The sequence below is a fragment of the Gopherus flavomarginatus genome, chromosome 2 (assembly GCF_025201925.1).
Source record: "Gopherus flavomarginatus isolate rGopFla2 chromosome 2, rGopFla2.mat.asm, whole genome shotgun sequence".
Lineage (NCBI taxonomy): Eukaryota > Metazoa > Chordata > Testudines > Testudinidae > Gopherus > Gopherus flavomarginatus.
In genome coordinates, this window is record NC_066618.1 from 243,216,526 (window position 1) to 243,242,232 (window position 25,707).

At 38.1% G+C, this 25,707-nt stretch overlaps 1 protein-coding gene across 2 annotated transcripts in view; it reads right to left on the minus strand.

Annotated features, from left to right (window-relative positions):
* Window positions 1–2,189: 2,189 nt before the first annotated feature.
* The window catches only part of UBE2W (ubiquitin conjugating enzyme E2 W), a 42,113-nt gene continuing 18,595 nt past the window's right edge, over window positions 2,190–25,707 (minus strand). Inside the window, exons 2-6 of one of the 2 annotated variants that reach the window (XM_050941389.1) lie at window positions 22,750–22,841; window positions 20,646–20,748; window positions 16,991–17,146; window positions 15,605–15,680; window positions 2,190–5,093 (exon numbers count right to left, since the gene is read on the minus strand). In XM_050941389.1, the coding sequence (XP_050797346.1) occupies window positions 5,080–5,093; window positions 15,605–15,680; window positions 16,991–17,146; window positions 20,646–20,748; window positions 22,750–22,841 (441 nt within the window). In that variant the 3' untranslated portion in view covers window positions 2,190–5,079. Of the gene's footprint in view, window positions 5,094–15,604; window positions 15,699–16,990; window positions 17,147–20,645; window positions 20,749–22,749; window positions 22,842–25,707 lie in introns of both variants that reach the window. The other variant, XM_050941388.1, reaches the window with a different exon arrangement.

Sequence of the window (25,707 nt, forward strand, 5' to 3'; positions counted from 1 at the left end):
TACTGGACCTTGTCTTTGAAAAAGACTATGTATGGTGATTCCAAAGTGAGAGCTCAGATCTCTGAAACTTGTCTGGCTGTGATGGTCACCAGGAAGGCTACTTTCCAAGAGAGGTGTAAGTAGCAAGCAGGTTGGTTCAAACAGGTTTGAACAGGGGTCCCATAAGCTTTGACTGGACCAGGTTTAGGTCCTGTGGAGGGGTGGGATTCCTGACCCTCTGTAGGTCCTTGAGAAACCTGACTACCATGTTTGTGAACAGACAGAACAGTTATCGATCTTGGGCTGGTACCACATGACAGAACAAGGAGTAATAGTCTCACGTTGCGGGGGGGAGGTTTAGGTTGGATATTAGAAAAAACTCTCTCACTAGGAGGGTGGTGAAGCACTGGAATGGGTTACCTAGGGAGGTGGTGGAATCTCCTTCCTTAGAGGTCTTTAAGGTCAGGCTTGAAAAAGCCCTGTCTGGGATGATTTAGTTGGGGATTGGTCTTGCTTTGAGCAGGGGATTGGACTAGATGACCTCCTGAGGTCCCTTCCAACCCTGATATTCTATGATCATCCGCATTCAGTCATTGAGCCCAGAGTTTGCTGTCCCTTGCAGTGCAGCACTTCCACATTGATTACACAATCTCTGCAATGAATTTACAATAGCCTTCTTAAACAACACCAGTGGAGTGCATTCAGCTTCCTTTTGTGTACTTTCACCCTCTGCCACATTTCTGAGGTGTACAATAGTGCTGGAAGGACAACAGGGCTGTACAATCTCATTTTAGTGTGTAGATACTCATTCTTCCAGATGTTTAACAAAAAGGAAAATGATCCACTCTTCCAGATTTAATACAAAGGAAAATGATCCACTAGCTTTAACAATTTTTGCCTTTACTAACAAAGGGAGCAGTTTCACGTTTACTTTCAAATTACAATGTTTTAAAAAACTGATCTTGCACTACAAGTTTATTTTAAAAAAGGAATACAACATAAAAAGCTCCAAAAATGTTTAATCTACAATAGAAAATTAAACTAAAAATGCCCAATAATCTGATGAATATCCTTTAGAATACAGAATAGAGGAGCATGATGGGAAGAAAAATAAAAAGAAGAAAAATATGTAAGAGCACAGAATATACAGTACTGCTATTAAAAAATCAAAATTAAAATATGGCAACTGTAGCCAAACATTTTTAAATTAGTGACAATTATTTATTTTGAGAGTTTAAAGCAAATAATACCTTCAATCTCTTCCAATTTTATAAAGATATCCAAAATTCCATTCCCTTAAAATTCCCATTGTAGGAACTGTGGAAACATTGGGCTGTCACATGACTACACATCAACAAGTGTACATACATATAAACCAAAGTCAATCTCTCTTCTCCTCCCATTGCTCAGTTTAATTAACTTTTGATCCTTACAAAAATGAGTTGTAGGAAAAGGGAGTTCAGCTGCCATTTGGTTTCTATTTTAGAACTGACCGTAAAGGTCACTTTAATGTACACTCATCTCAAATTTTAACTATGTTCTGCTAGATTTTAAGAAAAGAAAGTTGGTAAACACCAAACACCAAAAATATCTAAAATATTTGTCGTCACCAATCACAAATATTTAAAAGACCTTACTTTTCACAGAATTAGTTTTTGGATACCAAGAGTTTTCCCTTTTCCTCTGAAGTGGATGATGAGTTTTCATGCCTTTCTGAAGTAGGAACCACACGAAATTATGAACAAATTTATTGATGTGATGAAATATGTCTTCCCAGTACAGTCCAAAAATGTACTCTGAAGTAAAATAATCTCTCCTCACAAAGTAAACAAAAAAGAGTCTACAATGTTCCTGCTCCTCATTCAGTATTTAAAGTGCTTGCCAAAAGGACACCAAAACCATGACATAAGTGTATATAAATATCTACGCAAACTAAAAAATAGCCCCAAAGCAGCAGCATAATCTAGTGGATATTCTCCCTTCCATATTAAAGTACTCAAATTTAAAGAAAGTATTTCCTTAGGCCTTTGCAATATATACTTGAGGAGGAAAAAGTTAAGCACATCAGTGTTACATAAACATCTCAATTTCCATTGCATCATTTTGCAATCACTCTGACAGCTGTGTGTCAGACATCTAAACAAAGTATGGGAAATGCTTCTGTACTTCACCATGTAGGGGTCACATTTATTTCCATTCAAGGGCACTGATCTATTTTAAAAATAAGTATTTATTGTGTTATGGTATAAACACACTAAACACACAAAACAAATGTATAACAATCTGAATATTGATATAAAAGCAAAGCAAGGTAGTTTGGAGCAAATTCTGTTGCCACTTCATATGAGGAACTCCCACTGACTAGAGTTCAACGCACAGGGTAAAATTCACCCCTGGGGAAGGCCAACACCATTACATCCACTGTAAACCCGATTTTGAGACAGGCCAGCACTATCAGAGTAACTTCACCATTTTCAGGACTTATGTGGCACACAGGCTTTGTACTGGTCCTCTCTACTGGGTGAATTTCATCTACCAAATAGCAACAGAACACAGAATCCAAGACAGTTAACTTGTTATGCTTCCTCTTCTAATATACCTTGCTTTTTTGGTTTTAAATAAGAATATCCATGTTACTTTAACACGGTTTTCATATTTTCTTTTGTTTTAAACAGCAGCATAAATGAGGCTAACTATTTGATTATTTACTTATTCATCTCTATGCTAATCCATACAATGGTGCTGAGAGGTGAATCAAGGTATAATGCTAAACACTACAGCATGTATCTTTGATAAGATACAGTACATTATAAAGCTTCTTCAAACCATTATATTGTATTATCACAATCCACAGTATGAAAACAATTACATCAATCTTTGACATGATGCACTGTAACAATTCTTTCAGAGGCATTAAGCTGTGTCATAGTACTATTTCTTTACTGTGGATTAGCAAGTGAATATTTGACATGATCCATTATGTGAACCAGCTGTATGAAGAGAAATACATGGAATTCTGAAAGATACATCAATCAAGTCAATCAGTAATACAGAGCAGGTATGTTAATAAGAAATAGATTAAATATTCATAAAAAGTTACTGCTCGTGCATAGTAACAGTTTGCAGATATTAACTGGATTGTTATGATTAATTTACATCTGCAAATTCATGCTAAATACAAGTTAGTTATAATTAGGAGCACAACTGTTTCAATTCTTAAAGTGATTTTTGGCTCAACAAAAACCGACAGATTTTTTTCCCTCCCTTTTAAAAAAAAAAAGTTCATTGTGAAAGGATATATACACCAAATTTATATTCACAACTACTTTTTACTGTTGAGTTTTAAAGGCCAAAAAGGGTTTCTAATATAACAGAAAAGATAGCATAATAGCCCTACTTTACTGATAATATCCATAATTCAATGGCTGTACAAAGCTGATCCATTTGAGATCTACCCACCCTGAGTTCAGCATTTACACTTAAAATTTATGTTTTAAACATTAGATATCAGAAGTATGTACAAGGCTATACAATTTGTCAATTATACAGCAGTAAAAAAATATTTCAATATTTTCAGCCAATTTTTGTTCTTTAAGTTTAGCTGTTTCTAGTTCTTATTTTAAAAATAAAGTAAATAGTTATTTGATTTAGACTATTTTTTTAAAGGAGTCATCAATAAGGCAACAGTAAAAACAGCATTGTTATAGAAATGTTGCATATGTGTAAAGGTAGTAAGTATATAAAAGACATCAGTGCTTCCTAAAAAGACAGCCTACTTGTAGTATCATAAAATTACACAGTGGTGAGAACAATTACCTATTTTTCAACAAATTATTTCTCTGTAGAAAAAAAGTTAATCTAGCTGTAATTAAATTTTTGTGAAGAAAAAGCTGGAAAAAAATTATGCCTGTAGGACAAGCAAGTTAAGAAAATATACTTTTGTCTGAACTTAAATAAAAAGGTCCACACTTTTGTGTCAAAACATTAAGCCTCTGTCAAAAATGTATTTCTTTCTTTATAGTACAGGATTAAAAGACAAGATGATGCTTACAAGGTAAAGAAATAATTTACAAGAAAATATCTTCTGACAAAGCTTTTCAATCAAAATATTGTTTTGTAACATTCAAACATGACATACAACACAACAAAAATAGCAAACAAACGTTATATGGATTGTTTTCAAACACATAAATAAATGAAATTGTGTAGGCAGTAGGGCTCATGCTGATGGCTAGCAGGAAGTAACAGTGTGCAATCTACATGGAAAAAAGTTCTAATGTACAAATTACAGGCCCAGTTGTGGACTGCAGCAAATTTAATTATATCACTGCCATCTTCTTGTATCTCCAAAACAAGTCTTGATTAAGCCACTCATACCCAATTACTCATATCTTTGTATTAGACATAAGAGTAACTACCATACAAAAAAGGTATTTTTATTTCACCATAGGGATAACGTACCTATCTCCCAATGTCATGTGAAAACCTTCCATGTCAAAACAATTTGACAGTAGATAAACAATTTAATAAATATGTAATGATCTTATTACAGTACTTTAGCTAAGCATGTTAATTATGCTGCTAGTTTTGTGATCACAGTGCACAGAATCCAAATATAAAAGAATGGGATGGTTTCAAAGTAATGTTGGATCCCTTGCTTATAATCCCAATATATCTGAAACATTCCATAAACCCTACCAGCCAATCAATTTTTTTTGCAGCAGGATCAAAACTTACTGGTATAACATCCATTGCCGGCAATGGATACCATAAACCTGCCAACGAGTTCAACTGTTATTGCACAATACATGAAGACCTGGAATTCTGCCAAAAGCTTAAAAATAAAAATAAATGGAATTTTTCTGACATTTCCAGACACCTGCATTAATACTGTATGACTAAAGCATGTCAGTGCATGGACTGAACCAGCGATCAACATGCGCCCAGAATGCACACTAGTAAAAATGCAGTCAAAGGAAGTAGTCTTCATTGTCTATAGGTCACTTCCAGTCAAAGGTTAAAGTTCAAAGACTGAATAATCAAAGTGCTCATTTTCTCAGTAGGACAATCTTCAGCTAGGAGGATCACAAAATGGTGGTATCAACAGGTGTCATCTTTAAAAACAAAAAAAGATTTATGGAAAATAAATATACATTCAAATCCCAATTTTCTGAGAGGTACAGATGCAGAAGCAACTCCCAGCATATATGTTTCCACGTAGGTGAAAGTACAACAAATGTCTGAACACTGCTGTTTTAAGGAAATTGAATACAGATTACAAAGCAAGATAAAAAACTATGAAACTTTGCCCAGTGCTGCACAGTGAATTTAGGAAAAACGTGTTTATCAAAATGATTTATTAATGTGGTATATACTAATCTCATTACAAGAGAGTTATTTTTCATATTAAATATTTTGTATTCAGTATTTAACGATCCAGACAATCCACTGTAAACCTGAAGTTAAAAATCTGTTTTCTCTCAGCATTTTGCCCCTTCACTGTACTATGCATCTTAGTTTTCATGCTTTGAGCTTTTGATGCCTAATAAATACACAGACTTTTCAAACAGAAGAAAGAATACCAGGGAGGCCTCATTTTGTGCAAACCACACTGTCACCTACAACTGAGTTCAGACTACACAAGATTTTTCACCATTTGAAAGAGGTTATTTGACAAGCTGGATTACTCAAGAAGTGGCTTCCTGACCAATATTGGCAAGATATATTACAAAATTACATGCAGTAATGTGAGAAGGCGGTAAGCATAAACTTCAATAGAAGGGGAGAAGATAGCTATTCTCTGCCACAGATGAGGGTGTCTCAGGAACAACCACAAAAACTGTAGTTGGTATAATAGAAGGCAAACTGTAATAAGTTGACATTCCAAACCTAAAGTATTTCACATAGAATTTTTTTCCGTCAATTCAATGTATGTAATTGCTCCCACAGTTCCCTAGTAAAACACAATATTAATGGCAATACACTAACTTTCAGATTTGTTTCTTGTTTCCCAATATTCCAAGTCATTTGAAGATTTTCAGTATGTCCACAAAAATGGTCTCAGTTATAAACAGTTGAATAAATTAAGCTTAAGGATGGATCTGTCTCTCAGAGGATGTGTCTACATGTCAATAAAACAGTTGTGGCTGGCCCATGTCACCTGACTTGGGCTCACAGGGCTCAGAAAGATGGGATGGTCCCAGAGCCCAAACTCCAACTTGAGTCCAGATGCCTACATTGCAGTTTTATAGTCCTGCAAGCCCAAGTGTACGGACATGGACCAGCCACAGGTGTTTTACTGCAGTATAGACATACCCTAAAGAACACTGGGGGAAAAACCTCATTCATACTCCAAAGCAAATTTGTCAGGCTTCCCCCCACCTCCAGTCCCCAATGCTACAGCAGATACTTATGCCTGAAAAACTTCTGCCTTTTAAAATCTTTTCCAAATCTCATTTTACAGTGGAGTTATTCACGTTTTTTAGATAACTGTAATGAATTGTTTTACTCAAATATACATGTCAAATAATGTTAGAGAAATTAATGTTATAAATGTAGTATTATAAGAATATATAAAGGAATTTTGGCTTTTTGAATGTGTTTCTATTGATGCAGCATTTCAGAACTCAGTTGGAACTGCTTCAAGGTTGTGTAAACCATGAAACTTGGTTTTTGTGTCTTATTTGTGAAACCTTTGGTCTATGCAAATAGCAAGATGAAGCAGAGTGACAAGAGGGCTCCAGGTGTGGCCCCTGCAACAAGATAAGCTAACAAGTAAAAACTCAAGGCCATAAAAAACAGATCAGTAAGAAGAATAACCATTATTGTAAGGTAAGAACTGGATAGAGCCAGAGGGGGTGACAGCAGAGATTAGATAGAAGTAGACAGATAAAAGTAAGTTTTAGCAGGATAAGCAAAAGTGTATTAGTTCAGGTTAGTTATTGTGATTTATGCATGAGAATATTTTAATTATATAGGTACACAGATGCGGTAACTTGGTAAACTGAGTCTGCACAATGTTATCAAACAAGGGATACAAGATAAGTGATTAACAACAAAAGAGTGGAGAAGACAGGAGGAAAACATACCAGAGACCTGAAAAGAGTCTCACTGTCCTCAGAAAAGATAATTTGGCCATTTACTTTTCTTGCATGTACATCTAATTCAGAGGTGAGAATAGTATTGTCTTAAAATGTACATAATAAAGGCTACATGAAACTGTTTAAGCCTAAATAAAAAAAATGAGTGTTGACCTTATCAGTATTTCTGTACTCTAAATTTAATCCTGAGCTGATGGTGCAGGATGGCCACCTTAAGGTCAGCTCAGGATTAAACAAAGACTGTGAATGGCTTGCCAATTACAGAACCAGTTTCTCCTCCCTTGGTTTTCACACCTCAACTGCTAGAACAGGGCCTCATCCTCCCTGATTGAACTACCTCATTATCCCTAGCTTGCCTGCATATATATACCTGCCCCTGGAAATTTCCACTACATGCATCTGACGAAGTGGGTACTCACCCACGAAAGCTCATGCTCCAAAACATCTGTTAGTCTATAAGGTGCCACAGAATCCCCAAAGAGTCACAATCAGATAGGGTGAGGGCAGATCTGAGAACAACCATATGCCTATGTCACTATAAAGGCTCCTACTTGCGTGGCTACGATTGGAATATCAACTTTACCTCTACCTCGATATAACGCTGTCCTTGGAGACAAAAAATCTTACCGCATTACAGGTGAAACTGTGTTATATTGAATTTTCTTTGATCCACTGGGGTGCGCAGCCGCACCCCCATGGAGCACTGCTTTACTGCGTTATATCAAAATTCGTTATATATGGGGTCGCGTTATATCGAGGTAGCCATGTACTTCTTGGAGAAGGGGAAAATGCTTGTTCCCCTGCAACAGGGAGATGGGAAAATGGGACTGACTGCTTCCTCTTGCTTTGAAAAGGGCAGATCACCACAACTTCCTAAGTGTATATAAGGCTGAGGACAGCTCTTCTGCAGAAGCAGGAAGATCAGCTCTCAGGTTAAGCTTCCCAACTTCCCACAATCCAGCAGATTTTCAATCAAAGGAATTAGATTTTAAACAAATCTCTTTCTAACTCCCTCTGCTGGTGCCATTGTCATATAGCAGCAGCAGATTTTAATTACAGTACGTTTAATTAAGAGAGGATAGTAAGGGCAATATAGGATACTCCTGAGGGAATTCTGGACCAAACCATTAAACAGTCTGTGACCAAAAACAAACAAATCCTGTACATGATATTCTACAGTTCTGCAAAAATCTGCATATTTTATTCATCAATAAATAAACGTGCAGCCTCCAGCATAGCAGTGGGGAGCAAAGGCTAGAGGCTGCACAGAGATGAGAGATCACTCTGCAGCCCCTCACCTCCCACCAAGGGACACAGACTCAGCGGTGAGGGCTGTACCTGAACAGAAACATCCCAGGGCCCTGCCCCTCCATGACTGGTGCACCAAGATAGTAAATGAGAGGGACAGAGTCTCACACTTGCCCAGGTATGGGGCAAACAGGCTCAGCCTGGCAGGATTCAAGTGTGGAGGGACTTAGTGCAGGGCAATCTGAGTCTGGGCAACTCAGTCGGGGGCCAGGGTGGGATCTGGAGGTACGGGGCAGGTTCTGAGTGCAGGGGGAATGGGAATCTGCAGGGGATCCAAGTGAACATGGTTGAGACTCAGCAGAGTGTGGGGGATGGGGCTCAGCAGGAGGGTCTGTGTGTGAGGGGGCTCAGCAGGGATGTCTGGGTGCTGGGGGGAGTGGATGTCCGTCTGGGTGCACCTGGTTGGAGCTCAGTGGGGAGGGGATGCAAGGGTCTCAACATGGTGGTGGGGCTTGTCAGAGTGACTGTTCAAGTGGGGGAGGCTCAGCAGGGGTGGCCTGGGTGTAGGGGAGGGGCTTGGCAGAGGTCTGGATGCAAGGGGTGGTGGAGATTGGTAGGGGTTGAGTCTAGTGTGGGGGGCTCTGGGTGCAGGGGGGGCTTGGTAGGGGGGTTTGGGTGTGAAGGGAGTCCAGACACACAGGGATTTGGTGGACAGGGGAGCAGCTCTCTGTACAGTGACCCCTCCTCCTGTGGCTGAAAATGAGGGCAGGAAGTGGGGGAGAAGGGTAACTTTCTGCAACCAGGGAAGTTTCAGGGGGTGAGTCTGACCCAGCCACAGCTGCTCCTTGCAGGGGGAAGAGGAAGTCCTGTCTTCCCCTGACCCCAGCCCAGCCAGGACTAGCAACTGAGCCTGGCGCAGGGTAGGAGCCACCGGCCGGGACACCCCCACTCCCCTCCTGTGGTGATTTAACTCTCTGACAGCTGCTCTGGGCGCCTGCAATGACGCACCCACGCTGCTGGTAAGGGGTGCGTGACCGCTCTTGTGGCTTCCCTTTGCTTCCCCATCTTTTTCTGCAAAGAAATCTGCAGGGGACATGAATTCTGCACATGCCCAGTGGCATAGACTTCTCCCAGGAGTAATACGTTCTCTTGAAACGTGAATACCTCAAAGCACACTACAGTAAATTTAGTAGTCAGTAACAGGTTCCACATTGCTAGATAGTTCGCAGCAAGTTAGTGTGATGTAGATTCACACCTTGGCTTGCTATGCATTAACTCACCAGATAGACAAGCTCTAAGACAAATTTAAAATTTAATAGTCCAGTGTTGCTCCAGAAATGACACTTATTTTTAAAGAACTGAGCAAAGTGGAGAATATCACATCTTTGATAATTAGCAACTAGGAAAGGAAGTGAAAATTGGTTTAGGTGTTATATATGAGAAAACTTTCCAACTTCAGCAGCATAAGTCATTTTTTAAACAGACTTGTCCTTTCCTGACTGTAACCTTCCTAAGTTTGAGTTGATCTCACTCTAGTTTTATCCGTTACCCAGTTTTGTTCTGCAATTAGTCTATTTTTCTGCCTTTCAATCAGAAAAGAAAGGCTGGAGAATTTTCCACAGTGTAAAGAACCATTTGATAACTAGTTGAATGGAAATAGAAGTTCAGCCACTATATAAATGCAAGTCATCAACTTTCAGAATCAGATAACCATGTTTATTTTTATATCTAGATTTTCACTCTCAAATCCAATTTTTCACTTGTAGGAAAACTGGAATAGCACCTAGAGATTGCTACCATGCAGATACTTCAGCCCTACATCCTAAAGAAGTCTCATCTTCTCCGACACAGATTAAGATTAAAATTAGATCAGATCTCATCACAAAATGAAAGCTATTAAAAAAAAAAAAAAAAAACTCTTAGCTAGTCTTCTTGGAAGATGACTACCAAGAGGAAATAAGATAATTGTTAAGAAAAAAATCTTGCGTCAATGCCATCAAATCATCTTGCTCTGTGCTCTGTTAAATGCTGTATTTTCTTTCATATCGTATCCTAACAGCTTCCTTTATAATTACTTCTTGAGTTGGACTCTTATCTTTCTAATTCAGTCTTGATCTGTTCCTTACCCACATAGTTATCAGAACTGCTCTTTACATGACCAAGCCACATGAGCCTGCACTCCACTTTTTGTTTATGGGCATTACCCTTGAGCATGTCTCTTAACACACACACTCCTCACATGCTCTTTCTTGGCTACACCACTCATCACTCTCAACCTTGACATTTCTGTGGAACAGATAATTTACCCATGTTTCTTTGTTGCCCAACACTCAGGGCCATACATTAAAACTGAAAGTTTTATAAACTTTCCCTTTCAATCTTACTGGTTTCATTCTGTAACATATTATACCACTTATCGCTTTCCATTTGAGCCAGGCATTTATTATCTTAGCTCTAATTTTGTCCTTCATTTCCCCAGATTCTGGAACCCACACACTTGAAACTTTGCATTTTTGGTATTGTCTGCCCACCTAGTTTCAGGGATAATTCTTCAATGCTCACATCCTTCAGAAAAAAAAGTATTATATATTTCTCCAGAATTAATCAGAGGGAAAAAACTGACTATAATTAAGGAACTGAGGACCAGAAAAACAAACACACAAACAAACAAACAAACAAACAAACAAGAGACGAAAGAGGACCGTGATTATTGAAATGTTCCTAAACACCACATTAGTCTTGTGGATGACAGGATTTGCTATCCTTTAACTCTTGGCTCAAATTTTGAAGTTGAAAATAAGGTAATGTACATGCAAATGATAAACAGATTAAAATTACTAAATATATATCAACAGTTGATACTGTTAAGTTCTCATTGGAAACAGAGTAATATCCTACATCAAATTCTACTAGAAAAGAGTATTTAACCTGAAGAATCTTGAGAACTCTTTAAGAGCTGCTTGGCTCACATTAATTCTGAAAGACAGGGGAAAAACAGCTCCGGGATGCACTTTTTTTTATTTTTTTTTTGAGTTGCAGCAAGTCTTCCAATGCCAAGTAATGACAATCATCCAAGATATTTATTCTTCAATTAAAATATCCTATATACACTTATTTCAGAGAACATAGTATTAAATGCACTTTACCAACACGACCTATTGCATTTAATAGATCAGTGTTTTCATATTAAAATAATTACAGCATTCTGGACAGACTTATGTGTAGTGTTGGGGAGGAGCCAGTGGTCATGGTACATGTAGGTACCAATGACATAGGGAAGGGTAGGAGAGACGTTCTGGAGGCCAAATTTAAGCTGCTAGGGAAGAGACTGAAATTCAGGACCTCTATGGTGGCATTCTCAGAAATGCTCCCAGTTCCACATGCAGGGCCAGGTAGGCAGGCAGAGCTTCAGAGTCTCAATGCGTGGATGAGACGATGGTGCAGAGAGGAGGGGTTTAGATTCACTAGGAACTGGAAAACTTTTGGGATGGGGGAGCCTATACAGGAGAGATGGGCTCCACCTAAACCAAAGTGGAACCAGACTGCTGGCACTAAACATTAAAAAGGTTGTAGCGCAGTTTTTAAATTAGGAGATGGGGGAAAGTCGACTGCTGCAGAGGAGCATGTGGATCAGACAGAGACTTCTCTTAGAGGAGAGTGTATTGATAGAAATTCTCTAGGTTATAGTCAGGAACAGAGGATGGAAGAGGATAATGTAAGGGTCAGATCAGATGATAAACAGTCACATAAAAAAGAATCTGACATCAGAAAAAGGGCAGACAAATAAATGGTGACAAGTTTTTGAAGTGCTTATACACAAATGCTAGAAGTCTAAATAATAAGATGGGTGAACTAGAGTGCCTCGTGATAAAGGATATTGACATAATAGGCATCACAGAAACCTGGTGGACAGAGGATAATCAATGGGACACAATCATTCTGGGGTACAAAATATATCGGAAGGACAGAACAGGTCGTGCAGGGGGCTAGTGGCACTATATGTGAAAGAAAATGTAGAATCAAATGAAGTAAAAATCTTAAGTGAATCCACATGTTCCATAGAATATCTATGGATAGAAATTTCGTGCTCTAATATTAGAGATCTATTATTGACCACTTGACCAGGACAGTGATAGAGATGATGAAATGTTAACGGAAATTAGAGAGGCTATCAAAATTAAGAACTCAATAATAGTGGGGGATTTCAATAATCCCCATATTGACTGGGAACATGCCACCTCAGGACGAAAGCAGAGACAAAATTTCTCGATACTTTAAATGACTGCTTCTTGGAGCAGCTGGTATGGGAACCCACAAGGGGAGAGGCAACTCTAGATTTAATCCTGAGTGGAGCGCAGGAGCTGGTCTAAGAGGTAACTATAGCAGGACCACTTGCAAATAGTGACCATAATATAATAACATTTAACATCCCTGTGGTGGGAAGAACATCTCAACAGCCCAACACTGTGGCATTCAATTTCAAAAGGGAGAATTATACAAAAATGAGGGGGTTAGTTAAACAAAAGCTAAAAGGTACAGTGACTGAAGTGAAATCCCTGCAAGCTGCATGGGCGCTTTTTAAAGACACCATAATAGAGGCCCAACTTAAATGTATACCCCAAATTAAGAAACAAAGTAAAAAAACTAAAATAGTGTCACCGTGGTTTAACAACCATGTAAAAGAAGCAGTAAGAGATAAAAAGACTTCCTTTAAAAAGTGGAAGTCAAATCCTAGCAAGGTAAATAGAAAGGAGCATAAACATTGCCAAATTAAGTGTAAAAAAAAGTAATAAGAGAAGAAGCCAAAGAGGCGTTTGAAGAACAGCTAGCCAAAAACTCAAAAGGTAATAAAATGTTTTTTTAAGTACATCAGAAGCAGGAAGCCTGCTAAACAACCAGTGGGGCCCCTCGATGATGGAGATAGAAAAGGAGTGCTTAAAGATAACGTCATTGCGGAGAAACTAAACGAATTCTTTGCTTCAGTCTTCACGGCTGAGGATGTTACGGAGATTCCCAAACCTGAGCTGGCTTTTGTAGGTGACAAATCTGAGGAACTGTCACAGAATGAAGTGTCACGAGAGGTGGTTTTGGAATTAATTAATAAACTTAACAGTAACAAGTCACCCGGACCAGATGGCATTCACCCAAGAGTTCTGAAAGAACTCAAATGTGAAGTTGTGGAATTATTAACTAGGGTTTGTAACCTGTCCTTTAAATTGACTTCTGTACCCAACGCCTGGAAGATAGCTAACGTCAAGCCAATATTTAAAAAGGGCTCTAGAGGTGATCCCGGCAATTACAGACGGGTAAGTCTAACGTCGGGACCGGGCACATTAGTCGAAACAATAGTAATGAATAAAATTGTCAGACTCATAGAAGAACATAAATTGTTGGGCAAAAGTCAACATGGTTTCTCTAAAGGGAAATTGTGTCTTACTAAACTATTAGAGTTCTTTGAAGGGGTCAACAAACATGTGGACAAGGGGGATCCAGTGGACGTAGTGTACTTAGATTTCCAGAAAGCCTTTGACAAGGTCCCTCACCAAAGGCTCTGACATAAATTAAGTTGTCATGGGATAAAAGGGAAGGTCCTTTCATGGATTGAGAACTGGTTAAAAGACAGGGAATAAAGGGTAGGAATTAATGGTAAATTCTCAGAATGAAGAGGGGTAAATAGTGGTGTTCCCCAAGGATCAGTCCTAGGACCAATCCTATTCTATTTTTTTCATAAATGATCAGGAGAAAGAGGTAAACAGTGAGGTGGCAAAGTTTGCAGATGACACTAAACTGTCCAAGATAGTTAAGACCAAAGCAGACTGTGAAGAACTTCAAAAAGATCTCACAAAACTAAGTGACTGGGCAACAAAATGGCAAATGAAATTTAATGTGGATAAATGTAAAGTAATGCACATTGGGAAAAAAAAAGCCCAACCATACATACAATATGATGGGGGCTAATTTAGCTACAACTATTCAGGAAAAAGATCTTGGAGTCATAGTGGATAGTTCTCTGAAGATGTCCACGCAGCGTGCAGAGGTGGTCAAAAAAGCAAACAGGATGTCAGGAATCATTAAAAAGGGGATAGAGAATAAGACTGAGAATATATTATTGCCCTTATATAAATCCATAGTATGCCCACATCTTGAATACTGCGTACAGATGTGGTCTCCTCATCTCAAAAAAAGATATACTGGCATTAGAAAAGGTTCAGAGAAGGGCAACTAAAATGATTAGGGGTTTGGAGAGGGTCCCATATGAGGAGAGATTAAAGAGGCTAGGACTTTTCAGCTTGGAAAAGAGGAGACTAAGGAGGAATGTGACAGAGGTACATAAAATTATGAGTGATGTGGAGAAAGTAGATAAGGAAAAGTTATTTACTTATTCCCATAATACAAGAACTAGGGGTCATCAAATGAAATTAATAGGCAGCAGGTTTAAAACAAATAAAAGGAAGTTCTTCACACAGCACACAGTCAACCAGTGGAACTCCTTACCTGAGGAGGTTGTGAAGGCTAGGACTATAACAGCGTTTAAAAGAGAACTGGATAAATTCATGGAGGTTAAGTCCATTAATGGCTATTAGCCAGGATGGGTAAGGAATGGTGTCCCTAGCCTCTGTTTGTCAGAGGGTGGAGTTGGATGGCAGAAGAGAGATCACTTGATCATTACCTGTTAGGTTCACTCCCTTTGGGGCACCTGGAATTGGCCACTGTCAGTAGACAGGATACTGGGCTAGATGGACCTTTGGTCTGACCCAGTACAGCCATTCTTATGTTCTGGTTTTGCTAACCTCTTTACCTTTTAAGTACTCATCTAGAATTGCTATAGCTAAGATTTGTTCCCGAGCAATTTTAGAAGCACTAATAATCATACATCTTTTCTTTTTCACGTCCCTTACTTTCAGCTTCTTTTAATTTGTATTAGCAATTTCCAAAATCTGTTGCTCATAAAAATTCGTAATGTAAGAACTTACAATCAATCAATTATTCTGACTGATTTTTTCCACTCTTAAATTTCTGTTTTATATCCTGATCTGGTCTACAAATATCCATTTAAGTTTGCACATTTAAAACTCTAATCAGTTTTCTTACTAAAATTAACTTATTCCTTTACAAAAATATTTTATTTGGTATCCTGGGAAAAGTTTTTTTGTTCCAAATTTGCTAAGCTTAAGTGTTTAAAATTACTTAAAATCCTACTTTGTATTGTTACATTTTTGCACTCAGCCTTTTGCATTTCAGTCTTCTGAAATTCCTACTCCAAATTAAATACTTACCATGATACCACCATTTTGTTTTCTTTGGATTTTTGTTACATGTTCTTACATAAAATGAATTATCTGGAGGTCGCCTCTGCAATAGAAAAAAAACCTAAAAATAATCAAATAATCAAAATATCACTTACAGTACATTATCTATTTAAATAAGCTTTTACATTCAAAGAATAAATGCCATACATTTTGTAAAATGTGTTAAAAGCCAGACTAGGCCCTGTCTACACTGATCAGGAGAGTCACTTTAGCACCTTTCTAGCAACAACTTTAAGCAGGGATATCCAGATATTTGCAAACTTTTTTGCTCTTTTTTCAGAAAGCTTGGATGAAGAAAATTAATTAACCATTCTTATTTGTAAAGGCAAATGGAACTAAAATCACTGCCAAACTAAAATACTTTTGAAGTTTGGCTTCAATATATCACAAGTATAGTTTTGAATCACAGTTTATATGAAGTCTCTCATAGCTTGGTGAGATTGACCGGATGGACTTGGGTCAGGCTGCAGATCTTCATGAGTGAAGGCCTATCAACAGCCTAATGAGTAGAGCAGTTTTCTGAAAAAGTCACAAAGTGGTCACAGTGAAAAGGGAAAGAGTCACAGAAATAATAAAAAATAGTTATAAGCATTATTTTGTACCCCAATAATATATATTTTCCTGCAAATAATTAGAACTGAAATTGTGATGTGGTGAGAATAGTCATTTGGCAAAACAGCATCATACAATGACTGCTGTAAAACAAATCTAACTCCAATTTCAAGAGTGATCTTATTCTGAAAAATGTTTATGTAAAAAAATTGAGCCTCAATGGATTGGCTCCAAGTGCCATATCGTCTTACTTAAGGAGACAAAAATGTACTGTCAGCTGTGTGGCTCTCCTGTGCTAAGAGAACAAACTGAAAAAATGAAGGATGAGAAGAAAACCTATTAATGTATCCTACTGGAATTAATTTGGTTCTTTTAAAAATAGAAAATTGTTTCCTCCTACAAAATCTTTATAGCAAGTCGACATCTGCACTACTCAAAATGTTTCAGTGTTTTAATTTATGGTATATTTGTTTGCATATTAGAAAAAAAGTAACATTATTCAAGTAAAAGCAGCAAAGAGTCCTGTGGCACCTTATAGACTAACAGACATATTAGAGATGAACTTTCGTGGTTGAACACCCACTTCGTTGGATGCGTGTATTCATCCACGAAAGCTCATGCTCCAATATCTCTGTTAGTGTATAAGGTGCCACAGGACTCTTTGCTGCTTTTACAGATCCAGACTGACACGGCTACCCCTCTGATATTTTCCAGTGTGAAACATAGACTTTGGAAAAAGTTATAAAACTTGCAGCTTTCATTTATTTTACTCTTGAGTGCATTATTAAAAAACAAACATACCTTTTCTTTACAGCTGGAAAGCATGCTAATAATGCTAAGACAAACCGACTGCACTGAGAGAGCTGGGGACCAGTCTTCTGTTAGAATGGATAAACAGATATGGCCATTGCTATAAACATGAGGATGAACAGGAATATTGTCACCAGTAAACATGACCTAAAAAAGAATAAAATACAGTTAGCATATGTTGTTAACATTTAAATGAGAAACAGACGTGCTTGTGTCTTCTGGAAACAGTAATGCCTTATAGTCAAAAGCCAGATTGTGCCATCTTTTCTTACACTGAGTAGTATCTTACACTGATTTCAGCAGGACTTTTTGCTAAGTAATTAACATAAGGATGGCAGAACCTGGTCCAAAATAATTTGTACGTATGACAGAAAGAACCAGTGTGAAGAAGTGAAAGGTTAAATGTAATCACTACTTAAAAACAGCAGTGCAGCACAGAAACGCGCAAAGACAGCTTCTCTAAATTATAGCAATATTAAGACATCACAAAGCTTTCATGAAAGCTTTTTCAGTCTTAAAGCCTCATCTTATTCTTCTGTAGAGAAAGGACTATGGACTAGCTACCCACCACACTGTGTTTCAATGGTTCCATAACCTACAACATTATTCAACTGGAAATACCATGAGATTCACAAATGAGTAAGTCTTCTTACATTTCTATTGTATTTGTTGTTGTAAGTTTGGGGAAACTGATTCAGGTCCCAGCAGAAAAAATGCTTGACAATTAATGCTATAGACCAGGGGCTGGCAACCTTTGAGAAGTGGTGTGACAAGTCTTCATTAATTTAAGATTTCACGTGCCAGACCGGCAGCGTGGGTAGAAGATGGAACCCCAGACCGGCAGCAGGCTGAGCTGCTCAGCCCGCTGCCAGTCTGGGGTTCAGTCTGCTGGCCCCTGCCAGCCAGGGTCCCAGCCACCGGCCCCACTCAGCCTGCTGCTGGCTGGGTTCCGTCTATCCAGGCTGGCAGCGGGCTGATCGGGGCCGGCAGCCGGGACTCCGGCTGCTAAGGGGCCAGCAGCCAGGACCCCAGACTGGCAGAGGGCTGAGTGGCTCATCCTGCTGCCAGTCTCAGGTCCTGGCCGCTGGCCCCGCTCAGCCTGCTGCCGGCCCAGATTCCATCCATCCAGGTCAGCAGCGGGCTGAGAAGGGCCAGCGGTCGGGACCCCAGCTGGCAAGGGGCCAGCAGCTAGGAACCCAGACCAGCAGTGGGCTGAGCCGCTCAGTCTGCTGCCAGCCCAGGGTTCCGGCCGCCGGCCCCGCTCGGCCCGGGGTTCCGGCCGCCGGCCCCGCTCGGCCCGCTGCTGGTCTAGGGTTCCATACTCCAGGCTGGCAGCGGGCTGAGCAGGGCTGGCAGCCAGAACCCCAACTGGCAGCAGCATGCCACTAAAAATCAACCTGTGTGCTGCCTTTGGCACATGTGCTGCAGGTTGCCAACCCCTGCTATAGACTAACAAAGTTGTGATTTATAAAACCACAGCATGCTGCCACATATGAAATATATAATCATAGATTATACTATATCTAAAGGATCATTTTGGGACAAAATTACACAAGAAAAAAAAATAGGTGTTCAGAAAGAGACAGGAATCAAATTAGAGTCGCATTGCCATGGTCAAAACAAGGAAAGAAGAGCGATCCTGGCAATTACTGCCCGTAAGTGAAACTTCTATCACTAATCAAATATATAATTGACCCAGAATTCAAAAGAAGGGAAAAGGAAAGTGGAGGGAAAGAAGCTCCCTCAGCAGCCAGCATTACCCAATCACCTCTTCATCCAATCCCCTCACCCAACCATCAGCAACTTCCCACAGTATTCAGCCCATCACTAGATGATGTTATAACTCCCTTTTATTTATATATTTTTATGGCCTACCATTTGAGAGCTTCCCAAATATTTTATGGATACATTTTCACAACATCCCGTGAGGTAGGGAAGCATCCTCATCACCAGTTTATAGATGGGGAACTGATGCAGAAAAATTAAACAACCTGCGCAATGTCACTTAGGACCCCCTTGTGGTAGAGACAGGAAATGAACTCAGATCTTCCGAGTTCCAGCCCAATGCCTTAATCACAAGACCAGCCTCCTTACTTCATTTTGAACTTCTATACTGAGATTACTGGTATTCCTAAAGTACTGAAGGTCTTATTTTTTCAGACATTCAGCCACATATTTCTTTTTCAAACTAATGTCTCTCCTTTCAAAAAATAACATCTATGCACAACTCAGTAAGCAAATGCATGCACACTATGAGACAACATATCTGAGACAGAAAACAACTGAGTGCTTAAGTGATAGACGTTTAAACTGTTATTTTACACTATATATGCACTTTTGTTAGAATAAGGTGTTAAATTACACAAGATGAACTTATATGACAGAATTTTTATTAAGGAAGTTCTGCCTATCTTCAACAGTCAAGCATCCATTACTTAAATATTTAATTGTTTTCTGTACTAACCGGTGTACATGTATTGGTCTGTTTACTGTTTTACAATAAGTTGCACACAGCCACACACACACTTCGGGTAATGAGTACAAAGAGTACCTACTTGGAACCAAATGAAAGTGGCTACCCTCTTGTGGATCACCTATGAATACTTCACTGCAAACCTGTTGGTTGCAGATGTGCAGGTGCCAGTTTGTTCCTTAAAACCTAAGACTGAAAAGTCAGCATTCTAGTTTTTACCACAGTACCTAAACATATCTTTGTGGTTAAGCTTTTCATATGGATTTTTGAATGAGTTGCAATAAATATATGTCTCCACAGAAATCACCACAATTAGTACTAATTCACGAACTCAGAACTTTCAGTTGAGAGGACATGAAAACTGAAGTTCTCTCACTCTAGGTTTTTCCCTCTTTTTTTCAGGGGGTACAGGGAAGGTCTTCTGCCTACCCACCTTCCCCTTGAAAGGCACACTTTGTAACCTTCCCTCTGGTTATGGAAGGTGAATGTAGCTCAACATTGATATTGCTCCTGTAGTTGGTTTAAGGTCACTAGAGATCAACATAGCAACCTTTCCAACAGGACAGTGCACTTCCTCTGCAGCTCCTGCTGCTGATTCAAGAAAAAATGAACCAAGTTTGTTCCTTAACTCATATAGTAAAAATAGATTATCAAGCCTCTTCTACCATGCCACAACACCTATGTTTGTGCTCCCCTGCCACAATCACAGATGTGGTCGTACCTACAGTACTTCCCCAGCAGTACTAACAGGAGAAGCAGAGAAACTGTAAAGAAAGTGACGTTAAGGAGCAGCAACGGGGTTTGGAGGCAAGAATAGAGGAAAAAAAGAAGTTCGTCATCCACTCTATTTCTACATTCCAAAAGAGAGAGAATCACTGCCCGTGTTGCTCTTTCATTGGTCATAAAAAAATCCCCAAGATGATTCAAGTAACACTAAAAAATTTCAGATTTACTTTGTTCTTCTTATGAGAACAAATGGACATATTTCTCTGTTGCAGAAACATTTTTAAAAGAGGTGGCAACTGCACAATTGAGTGTACAACTGAAATCCATGTAACTAAAACAGAACCTTAAAATTACAAGAAGTGTGAACAATGTTACTATTCAGCATATACCATGCAGCTATAATCTAAAAAACGAGAGGTAAGCAGGAAGAACAGAGAAACTAATTACCTGAGGAGAATCAAAGGGATAGCGACTACTGAACTTAAATAGAAGCTGAAACTTCTCCCCTTCATATAATGTACCTGGAGCACCTTCCATATCTACAATCCACCTAAAAAAGAGATACAAATCTTTAGTAATATAATCAAGCAATTTAAAATAAAATACAAAAAAATAACTGAAAGATCTACCTATTATGGTACTACTGGCTGAACTATGCTTCAGTATCACAATGACCACGAAAGCAAAGTAAATATAACATGGAAATTAACACCAAACCTCTGTATGTGAGAAACAAGTTTAGTATTTTATATACTCAATCTTTGCATAGTGTTGTAGATTATACAAGCAGCAATGCCTCAGGAAATAAATACAAATGTGTCTCCCTATAAAATGCCTATTTGTACTCACAAGAGACAGTAAAGCTCAAGTTGAAAGACTGGTAATATGTCCACCCCCAGCCTCATTACCAAGTCTACAACTTGTGTGAAGATTATGTCTATCCCCTTCTTCAAGTGAAAGCAGACTCCCTTTCCATTTTATTTTACTTTTCTGCCAAGGAGATTTAAGAATAATAGAAATGTCACAAATAAAATGCAGTTTACTAACATTAAATCAAAATGAAAAGGGGCATGCTCCTTTCCCTGACTCACATCTGCAGAAATGTCACTTGTAGTTCTATTTAAAACTTAGCAACTAAGAGAATGTGAAGGTTAGCAAGACAATAGCATACTACAAAAATAGTAGCTGATTTCAAACTAATCTACTTTAATCACTGAGCTCCTCTTTAAAGGTTGTGCAACAATAAAGGAAACTGATAGGCCAAAAAGGTACCTGTAAATATATAAATATATATAATCAGTAACAAAGGGAAAAACTTATTGTCTAAAAGGCAACTATTCTGAAAAGTAACTAAAAATGATGTCAGAGGGTTGCATGTCTATATTGTCTCAATGATACATGTCAGATGTGCTTCGAGTTTTATCAACATTCCCTTAGGATGACCTACATATCTCGCTTATGGCTTTGCTGCTTAAAGCCATGGACACCCCACACTGATGCCAATAAAACCTTTCTAGTGTACACATTTTTTTCAGACATATAGATATAATGGCAAATAAAAGTATAAACCAGCTTATACTTTATTTTTGAAAAAACACAAATTCAAATCAAACCACCATTTGCCATAATAATTAGTTGCCTGAAAGAGTCTGAAGATTTGCTCTTGGTTCCCATCATCTCACCCTCAAGCTATTTTAATATTCATGTAGCCCACTCACCAAAATGTGCTGTAGTTCAATATCTTACTCTCCTCTATTCTTTTAACCCATTGCCACATGCTACAAGGGCCATACAGAATATGGACCTCTCTCTGGATCATACAATAACCGTGCAACATTTCATTAAAATCACAATATTTATTTTCTTCTGCTTCAGTTTCCCCCACATCATGATTTAATATCAAATCTACTTTGATGGCAGTGACTGGTGTATTTAGGAGTGAAACGTATAGTTTGCTTATAGTCTTTTCCCTATTCCTGTTGATGTCAAAGCATGGAGTGATCTCACATCACCTTCTCTGCAGTTTTAGATAAAACTGAATGCTTAGCATTCCTTCAGATTTTGCTCTCCTCAGTTCAGAATTGTTTGGGCACACCAAACAGAGAAAGGAAATCCAAATGAGAGATTGTTGCCTAAGAGGGATACCCTCTTGATTTAATGCAAAATGTAGATAATGTCAAACTACATTAGACTAATAGTTTTGCTCTAGAATGGTTTGCCAGAATTTAATTCTGCTCTGTCAGATTACATGTAGGCACATTTAGGCTGATCTTAAAAAATTCCAGACAAAAAAGTTTTTTATTCTATTAAAAAAAAAAAAAAAAAAAGTGCAAGCATCATTGACCCAGACTTTATAGAAGGCAGTGAAATGTATCATACTGAAGATTATAACCCAGTTTATCAGTTACTAGTGAATATATTAAACAGTGTACATGTGAATCACCACTTTTTTTTTTACATCCATGGATCAACAGGAGAAAATACTACTCTAGAAGAAAAACAAACTTCACTTATCTAATGTAGAAAGCATGAAAAGTATTTACACACTCACTGTGTAATTGAATTTTGAACACTCTTTTCATTTAAAGTCATTCCTGGAGGTGGGTCATTCTGCAAAGCCAACAGTTCTTTCTGTAGTCTCTTCTAAAAAGAATATAAATAGGATTTGAAATATTGCATAAACTATATATTACAATAAAGCTCATTAATTTACAGTACATTTTGCTGTTTAATAAACACAAAACATCTGAAACCCATTTTTTGCCAACTACCTACTCAAAACTTGAAGTACAGAAAATATGCCTGAGGACAAGGAAAGGGAGCTTCCTACCACAAAAATTAAACAATCTATTATAATTGGTTAGATTAAGAGAAAAGTCAAAGTCCAAACTCAGTCATGTTCTCATTTATATAATTTCAAATATATTTACAATATATTATTGGCAACTGTCGATCCAAACTGGATCACAGTATACACGTAAAAGGCCTAATCAGGTGCCAGATGAATCCACTTATGGCCAACAAGTCCAATTTGAGAGTGAAACAGCTTGTTATAAATATATTTACAATATATCAGAACAGTTCTTAAATTAAAGCAAGAGAAGCAGATAACATAATGGTACTTAGCAAAGACTTTGGCACCTCCATAGTAAGAACAATCATGGCTCCTTACTTAAGGTGGAATATCATTTTGCACTTAAAGCAGGGATTCAGACTAGTGTATAAAAATGTAGCATGTTCTCCCAAGTTTAAAGCACTGAGCAGAGAATGAATTCTGCAAATTTAGAAGAACATCTATTAGCTTGAGTTAAAAGTGAAAAATGGGTTCTTTAAGAAGCTTGGCATCTGCATCAGTCTTTTCTTTACCCTAATGAGACTAACAGAATAACGCTCTTCAAACATTCCATAGAATTAAAATAAATTAAAAACTTGTGCATAGGTCAAATATAAAGCAATTAGGTCATAATTAAGCTGTTATTAACTATTTTTGTATCTAATTATGATTACATAAAGTATAATTGGAGTCAAGACAACAGCCCTTAAATAGAGCCATTGTGACAGAAGTAACAATTACTACCATTTCTCACAGCTATGAGATATTGTGATATGGGTGTCTCAATTCCTCCGGGAAGCTGTTCCACTGGTTACAAACAGTCATTGGAACACGGATCTGAATTTGGGTCTCCCACACTGCAGAAGACTGCACTAATCTCTTGGTTATTGAGTAGCCTGGGGAGCATCTTTCTCAGTCTTTCCTGCTCAAGTTATTCCACTTTGTATAAATAATTAGTCACTGGGTCAGAAAGAGAAAAAGAGAATGAGAATGACAGCCCAGTAATTTGGGCACCTACCCAGAAAGTGGGAGACCAAAGTCCACATCCATGCTCCAATGACTAACTATTTATACCCAGAAGAACAGCTTCAACAGGAGAGACACAGACATCACAATATCCCCTAACCTATTGTTTAGAGCACTCTCCTGCAACATGAGAATATTTGAACTTGCATCTTTCCCCACGTCAGTCAGAATGGGGAATTGAACCTGGCTCTCTCACATCCCAGCTGAATGCACTAACTAATGGGTATGGAGTACCACCCCCACTTCTTCCTGGCTTTTTGTGAATGGTGCCGCAGTCCCAACAGAAGGTATTGCCCTAAATTATTTGGCACATTTGTATTAAATTCACAAATTGTTACAGGGGTACTGAAACATGTATTTTTCAGTTAATTCACCATTTGCCAAAAAACTTTTGCCCAGCTCTAATTGGTAGACTACTTAACCTGACCGTGTTTGCTCTCTAACTGTGCACATCAGTACTTAAAAGTCTTTGAGTTAAATAAATGCACCCTGAATTATCCCAAAATCAAGTTCACAAACTAAAGGAAGTCAGATGTAAGGTTACACTTACAAGAAATAAAGGCATGTTAAGATATGGAAACACGTAGAAGAGAGATGAATTAAGATTGCATAGGCAACTAATTTATTATTGTTTGATTCTGCAGCCTTAACATTATTGTAATGTAGTTTAATATGTTATTTAACAGAAGAGAACATCTTGTATACTCTTCTGAAGGTAATAAAAACAGCTTGAAATGTAGAACTGCCTCAATTCTATATTGAATTACTATAAATAAGAATATAAAACTTCCGAAGTGTAACAAAAATAAGTATCTTTGCACAGTAACCGAAGTTTGAGATAATACTGTAAGTAATGCTTAATTACTCAACATATACCTAGGAACAAGATAACTGACCTGTTTCCTATTTTGCCAGTATTAATTGAAATCCTGCATAAATACTTTCAAGTTCTAGTGATGTGTTGCTTTTGTCAGATCAGATGAATTTCCTATCATGTAAGATTCAACATGTACCTGAGCTAAGAGGTGCTTTGGGTGACCAGACAGCAAATGTGAAAAATCAGGACAGAGGTGGGAGGGTAATAGGAGCCTATATAAGAAAAAGACCCAAAAATCGGGACTGTCCCTATAAAATCGGGACATCTGGTCAACCTAGTGGTGCTAATAAACTTCTGATTATAAATACTGTTTTTGCCCGAGTTGAGCATTCAATGGTTTCAAATAATCTGAGAACTGGCCCACAAGTTGTCAGCCTGCACAAGGATTTTATGGAAAATATTGTAAACAGTAAAGCCACTGTTTTTGGTAGCTCCAGACCAACCATTTTAAAAATCTCAGCATTTTATTATTATTTACAGCAGAACATTCAGTGATTTTTCTTTCTGTCTTAAAAGAAGTCACATCACGGTTAGGAGGCCCAAAATCGTACTTAGCTTTCAGATCACCTTCTCTGTATATAAAGACCCTGTAATATGTTTTGTCACTCCTAGAAAAATCCAATATCATCCATTTAAAATTGTACATTACTAATCTCATAGTCTACCCTTCGAACCACCATTCCTTTATTGCATTCTGTCTATAAATTCCACCTTCACATGCTGTTTCAAATAATTTAACTTTGACCTAAAATATATTAGGTCTCAAGGTGAAT